At 39.9% G+C, this 7780-nt stretch overlaps 1 protein-coding gene across 1 annotated transcript; it reads left to right on the forward strand.

The window, feature by feature from the left end:
* Positions 1–212: 212 nt before the first annotated feature.
* Positions 213–656, forward strand: LOC125877458 (uncharacterized). The gene has a single exon (XM_049558746.1). It carries the CDS (start codon positions 213–215, stop codon positions 654–656), a length of 444 nt encoding a protein of 147 aa, XP_049414703.1.
* Positions 657–7780: the final 7124 nt, after the last annotated feature.

Below are 7780 nucleotides of genomic sequence, written 5' to 3' on the forward strand. Positions count from 1 at the left end.
GAATTACCTAGTCCACAAAACCTTGATAAAGAACCACAAGAGGATGTAGAGCAACAAAGTCAAGTTCAAAAGGTCACGCAACCTTTGCCTAAAATACCTCCACCATTTCCTCCACGTTTGAAAAAGAAGAATGAAGTTGAGAGGTTAAAAAAAAATTGTCAGTATTCAAGAACTTATCAATTAACCTTCCTCTGGTGGAAGCATTGTTAGAAATGCCGGGATACGCCAAATTCATGAAAGAGCTAGTTACAAAGAAAAAAAGCTTGGAGTATGAAACAATCGAGCTACCCCATAGTTGCAGCGCAATTATAACAAATGAGTCAATCATTAAGAGAGAAGATCCTGGGGCATTCACAATCCCGTGCACAATTGACATGCTCCAATTCGCTAAAGCTTTGTGCGATTTAGGAGCAAGCATTAACTTGATGCCCTATGCAATATATAAGCAACTTGGTTTGGGTGAACCAAAGGCAACTACAATTAGACTCCTTATGGCTGATCGATTAATCAAACACCCCATAGGGATACTCTATGACATACTAGTAAAAGTAGATCGGTTCATCTTTCCAGCCAATCTTGTGATTTTGGATTGTGAGATCGATGCTGAAATCCCCATTATTTTGGGAAGGCCATTCTTAGCTACCGGGAGAGCTTAGGTGGATGTCAAAAGCATGAAATTGATATTCTATGTGAATGATGATGAGGTGACCTTCAATATCTGTAAATCAATGAAGCAACCAAGTAATATCCATGTGGTGTCCACTGAGGATGTTATACATGAGACAGTGGCAAATGTGAGCCATTTAATGCACAAAATGAACCCCTTGAATCTGCGCTTCCCAACTATGATGAATCTGAAGTTCAAGGATATGATGAAGCAGTAGCTGCCTTATTAGGATTATGAATATATTCAAGGAATCCAATGAAGTTGGATATTGACTGGAAAAACAGAGAAAGTCCTCCTGCAAAGCCATCAAAAGAAGAACCACCGAGTTTGGAGTTAAAAGCCTTACCTTCTCATCTAAAGTATGCTTTCTTAGGAGCCAATAATACTTTACCAGTGATTATCACAGCGAATTTGCTTGAAAGGCATGTAAAATTTCTCATTGAAGTATTGCACAAGCATATAAAAGCTATTGGATGGACAATAACCAATATAGTAGGAATTCCTCCTGGCATCTGTACTTATAGGATTCAGCTTGACAGTGAATGTAAACCCAGTGTGGAACATCAGTGGAGATTGAACCCTCCAATGCAAGAGGTGGTGAAAAGGGAGATCATCAATTGGCTATATGCGAGATTGATCTACCCTATTGCAGATAGTATGTGGGTAAGTCTAGTGCAATGCGTACCGAAAAAAAGAGGTATAATCATAGTCCCAAATTCAAAAAGAAAACTGATGCTGACAAGACCACTTGCTGGGTGGAGAGTATGCATGGATTATCGGAAGCTTAACTCATGGATCGAAAAGGACCACTTCCCAATTTGCTTTATGGACCAGATGTTTGACCGATTATCAGAACGCGTGGCTTTGCTTTTTAGATGGATATTCCGATTACAATCAAATCTCTATTGTACTGGAGAACCAAGAAAAAATCACTTTTACTTGCCCTTATGGAACATTTGCATTCAAAAGGATGCCATTCGGGTTGTGTAATGCCCCAGTAACATTCCAGCGTTGCATGTTGTCTATTTCTGCGGATATGGTCGAATACCCTATGGAGGTATTCATGGATAACTTCTAAGTCGTAGAGGACACGTTTGAGGAATGCTTGACACCCTTAGAACAGGTGCTCCAAAGGTGCGTGGATACAAATCTGGTTCTCAATTGGGAAAAATGTCACTTTATGGTGAAGAAAGGTATCGTTCTTGGGCACAAGGTGTCACAAAAAGGGACTGGAGGTTGACAAGGTGAAAATTGAGGTCATTGAGAAATTACCCCCACCAATTTCAGTAAAGGGTGTTCGCTGCTTCATGGGTCATGCAGGTTTCTACCGAAGGTTCATTAAAGACTTCTCAAAGATTGCACATCCACTGTGAAAACTCTTAGAGAAGGAAGTGAAGTTCTATTTTGGTGACGGTTGTGTGGCTGCATTTAAGTGTTTGAAAGAAAAATTAGTATCCACCCCGATTATCATCAGTCCTTGTTGGTTCGAATCTTTCGAAGTAATATGTGATGCCAGTGGTATGGCGTTGGAGTAGTGTTGGGGAAAAAGCGCAACAAACTATTTCACCAAATTTATTACGCAAACAAAACTCTGAATAGTGCCCAGCGAAATTATACAATCACTGAACAAGAGTTGCTCGCAGTGGTCTATGCATTCGAAAAGTTTTGGGCATACCTACTAGGCACCAAGGTAATAGTACACACTGATCATGCTGCACTCCGCCACTTAATGTCTAAGAAAGATGCAAAACGAAGATTAATAAGGTGGGTGATGCTATTACAATAGTTTGATTTTGAGGTTAAAGATAAAAAAAAATGTGAAAACGAAGTGGCCGACCACTTGTCGAGGTTGGAAAGAAGGGAGGATGTCGGGCGTGAGGTCGACATAGACGACTCATTCCCCGACGAACAAGTATTTACTATATCTCTCAAACCTATGCCGTGGTATGCAAATTTCGCAAATTACATTGTGAGTGGATTGATGCCGGATGAGCTGGCCTTTTACCAACAAAAGAGATTCTTGTTCGACGTTCAAAAATATTTTTGGGATGAACCATAGTTGTTTTGAGAATGTGCTGACCATGTTATCATGAGGTGTGTTCCAGAAGAAGAAGCAGTAGACATTCTCCATGCTTGCCATGCATCTCCAGTAAGAGGTCACCATAGTGGTATTCGCACTGCCGCTAAACTCCTCAAAAGTGGTTATTACTTGTCTTCCTTACACAAGGATGCACATAAATTTGCAAAGAAATGTTCTCAATGTCAGCAACAAGGCGGTGTGTCTAGAAGGAACGAGTGGCCTTTCACTCCTATTTTGGAAGTCGAGTTATTCGATATATGGGGGATTGATTTCATGGGCCCATTTGTGAGCTCATTTGGAAATAAATACATCTTAGTGGCTGTAGATTATGTCTCCAAAAGGGTAGAGGGCATCACACTTCCAAACAACGAAGGGAGAAGTGTTGTCCAATTTCTGAAATGCTACATCTTCGCAAGATTTGGCACTCCCAAGGCAATCATTAGCGATGGGGGGTCTCACTTTTGCAATAGGTGGTTTTCAATGGCACTGAGTAAATATGGGGTGAAACATAAAGTACCAACCCCATATCATCCCCAAACAAGTGGCCAAGTCAAGGTGTCAAATCAAGAAATCAAAAGCATCCTGGCAAAGACAGTAAATGCCAACATGCCAAAAGGACTGACTGGTCTAGAAAACTCGATGATGCACTATAGGCATACCGGACTGCTTACAAAACACCTAGCGGTATGTCTCCATATCACTTGGTTTATGGTAAGGCTTGTCATTTACCCGTCGAGCTAGAACACAAAGAGTTGTGGGCAGTGAAGGCCTCAAATTTAGACTGGTCAAAAACTTCAAGGGAGAGGGTAGAACAGTTGAACAAACTGGATGAATTTAGACTCATATCGTATGAAAGTTCAGCCATCTACAAAAAAAGATGAGGAAATGGCATGATTCTCCAGTACTCAAGCGGGACTTCAAGGTAGAAGATTGGGTTTTGTTATACAACTCTCGACTTAGACTCTTTCCCGGAAAGATCAAATCCAAATGTTCTGGACCTTTTAGAAAAATGCGGGTGTTTACCAAAGGTACCGTAGAAGTTGAAGATCAGGAAGGACCTCCATTAAAAGTGAAGGTTAACGTCTGAAATTATACTTTGGGGATTATCAAGAGATTTATTTGGTTGAAATGATATATTTAGAAGACACTTGAAGGAGCTGTTGCATCGTGTCATGATGTTAACTAAGGCACTGTTTGGGAGGCAACCCAAAACCATTTATTGTTTTCTTTTTCTTTGATAAAATAATGGAGTGTTGATTGTGCAGATGGAAGTGTGGAGAGTGAACAAAACGTGCAGATTGGCCGAATAATAGATCCAGTTGGTGAATCACCAAAAGAGTCGACGAATCCAATCTTATCCGCTGTCTGACTCTAGACATTGTCAGTATTAAAGTCTGTAAAACACGGTGAGCTAAAGAAATTAGTGGGGAATCACCGATAATGTCGGCGATAAAGATGGAAATCGCCGTTTGGACCCCTGATGAATCCACAAATTGGACTCATTTAGGTTTTTATTTTAATGGAAATAGTGTCCTAGAATTCTTGTTTTATTTCAATACCTGATTAAAATGTTGAAGTTTCAGGTATTTGAAGTTTTCGTGGAAGCATGGACACTTAGGCGCAAAACGGAGCAAATAGGGCTGAAAAGAACAAGAAATGGAATCCTGCGGATCGCCGAGTTTAACTTTGAGAGTCTCTAAAATGACAAGAACCTCCCTTCGTTCCAGTACGCGAAGCTTTGAAGGGAGTGGATCAAAAGGCGGGGAAAAAAACAGTCAGCGAGACGATGATTAGTTCTGCGAAGCAGTACTATACTGCCCAATGATCCAGAATGCGAGGATGCTTAAGGCATGGCACTGAAGGTGATGAGCTGACCCAAAGGCAGATCACCGAGTTCATTGGCGATCACGACTAATGTCGCTGTACAATCCTCCGCAGCACAATCTGTTAAAACTATAAATACTAGTTAGAACTGTAGTCTTAAGGACAGTTTTGAATGTGGAACAATTATTATTTTTATTCACCTTAGAACAGATTTAAGCTGATATTTTTCTCTCAAGTTTTGAGAGGGTTTTTGTACAGACTTGAAGAAAGGAGTTCTTCTTCCCCAAGTTGGAAGTGGGTCTTCTCTATTCATCTCCCTTTGCTTAATTCAATGTTTACTTTCTTATACCCTCTTGATTTCATTATCATGTTAGGTATAATTTCTTATTTCTTGATGTGTGGCTAAAAACCCCCCATTCTAGGGGTGTGATTTAACAAATATGGGTTGATATTCTTGTTGGGTCTTGCTTGATGATAGAATAGATGTATTTTACTGGTGATTTCACCTAGTGGTTGTGGTTTAATCTAAAGGGTAGGTATTCGCAAATACAAAGCCACCCATGTCTTTTAGGCTTCCCTAAGAAGGAGATCACAAAACCAAAACCACTAGACTGACGTCCTAAGGAGTGGGTCAACCTGAGGTTCAGCCCGAGAGGGTGAGCTCTAGTCCCATATCCTAACACTCAGCTAGAGAGAGTGAGTGGGGTAAGGCGTAGGTTGGTCTTCCTGGGGCAAATGGGTTTCCAAGAGGAACGCATTTGAAATGGGGTAAGTGGCTCGAGAGGGAACTTATTTCCATTTAAAGCTTAGGGTAGTCACTATTATTTTGCAAATGTCCTATTAAAAGTATGTACCCAACAATTTATCTCAATATGTATTGCGGTCACATCCCAAGAACCTTTCCCATACTTGATTTTCTTATTCATTTTGCTATTTTAGTGATTTTGCAATTGAATTGCCTTGCTAGACCTAAAGTAGCTGGAAGAGAGATGCCACCCCGACAAATAAGTGCGAAAACTTTTAGGAAAAATACAAAGCCAACAAGTACTCTCAAAATGGATAAAGAGGGCAAGAAGCCTAGTGCCAGCAAGAGAACAAATCCCTGAGACCCCATTATTCCCCCGTGGAGACATGAATTCTTCATAGCTATCTACTCTTTTTTGGCAGCTCATGAGTTGGACAATCTTAGTAAGTCTGCTGCAGCTGAATCTTCTGAAGAAGCTTCAGGGGCCATTATCAAATTCTAGGTTGACACATCGGGCACTGATGCCCATACAGATTGAGCGACAAATTAGCCAAGATCACCTTTTTACCTCCCTCTCTATTCTTAGTTATTTTTCAAATCTTTGGATATTTATTACTTGCATTTGAGGACAAACGCTCTGTATTTGTGGTGGGGTGAGGGTCACACCTTTTGTGTTGCCATGCATGTTTTGTTTTGTATATATCTGGATTGTATGCTTTAATTTGTGTTTTAAATAATGGTTTTTTGTGGATGCTTGAGTTTATGGCTCTTGTTGTTTTAGCTTATGGCTCCTATTGTTTTACTAGCCAAATAATTTTGACCCTTTCTAAAAAAATTTGCCACCTCTTGTGTTGAAATAGGTTGTTCTTTTGTAGAAATTTAAGTCTCAGTTTCGATCAATACCGATGAGACCAAATGAAGTTACATAGACAATATGTGCACTCTTTGCATCTCGTTATAACTAGCCATTTATCAAATTGATTCTCTTGTGATGACCATTAAACACTAGCGAACATTTCTAGTCTTGTTTGACTGAAGTATCGATGCCTTGTGTGATTAGCTTACTTTGAACCTTGCATGAATAAACCTAGAATTTTCCCTGTTAGTCTGATTGATTTAGAAAGGTATACTCTTGAGTGTGAGCCAATTTGACATATACCTCTATTTGTGACCTACATGTGAGCGTGTGAAACTCTCTTGAACACCCTTTGAGCCTTAACTTTCTTTGGAAGAACCTTGATAAACCCTAGACCTTACCAGATCCACTACCTATAATCCTCTTGATTTGTGGTTTAGTGAATAGCCAACTTAGGACAAAAGCCTAAGTTGGGGGTGTGGTGAAAATGAAAAGGAGAATTGAAGAAGCACTATAAGAAGTCCCTCTTTACCCATGTTGCAGAACAATGGAGCCCTCCACAGAAAAAAAACTGAAAAATAAATTTGTGAAATGAAGTACAAAGGACATTAGGGTTCCAAGCAATTCATGGGGAGTGAATAAAAGGATGATTTAGAAGCACTAGAAAAAGAAGTGATAAAGGAAAAGAAGGGAATGTTTTGAACTCAGCACCATTACAAGCCTTAGAAAGACCTTTTTGATCTTGAGTAAGCTAGATCGAAAGTCAATTGGGAAATAAGGACAAACCTATGGGTGAAAACATGCATTGTGTTTCTCTTTTTCAGTGTGAGTGTTGTATCTGATTCCTGATCTTAAATTGACTCATATATGTGTATCAATATGGAATCATTCTTTGTGCTAGGGAATTTAGATATATTTGTTGAGGTTGAACTTGCACAACTAGTAAGTATTGCGAGCATCAGAATCATTGGTGATGGTATGTCACAATTTGAATCTTTGAGTACACAATTGTTCCTTGCATAAGTCAATAAAGTCTTGTTGTGTGAATTCATGATTTAGTTTTGTGTAGCATTGTTTGAGGCACCCTTTTTGAACAGCTGAACTTGAGTTTGCTTGAGGACAAGCAAAAGTTTAAGTTGGGGGTGTTGATAAGTCCACAAATTGGACTCATTTAGGGCTTTATTTTAATGGAAATAGTGTGCTTGAATGCTTTTTTTTTTATCTCAATACCTGATTAAAATGATGAAGTTTGAGGTAGTTGAAGTTTTAGTGAAAGCATGGACACTTAGGCACAAAACGGAGCAAATAGGGCTGAAAAGAATAAGATATGTAATCTTGCGGATCGCCGAGTTTAACTTGGTAAGTCGCTGAAACGACATGAACTGCCCTTCGTTCCAGTACGCGAAGCCTTAAAGGAAGTGGATCAAAAGGCAAGGAAAAGAGCAGTCGGCGAGTCACCGATCTGTTCCGCGAAGCAGTAATATACCGCCCAATGATCCATAATGCGATGATGCTAAAAGCAAGACATTGAAGGTGATGAGCTGACCAAAACACGGATCGCCGAGTTCATCGACGATCTCGAATAATGTCTCCGAACAATCCTTCGCA

This window comes from Solanum stenotomum, chromosome 9 (genome assembly GCF_019186545.1).
Source record: "Solanum stenotomum isolate F172 chromosome 9, ASM1918654v1, whole genome shotgun sequence".
Taxonomy (NCBI): domain Eukaryota; kingdom Viridiplantae; phylum Streptophyta; class Magnoliopsida; order Solanales; family Solanaceae; genus Solanum; species Solanum stenotomum.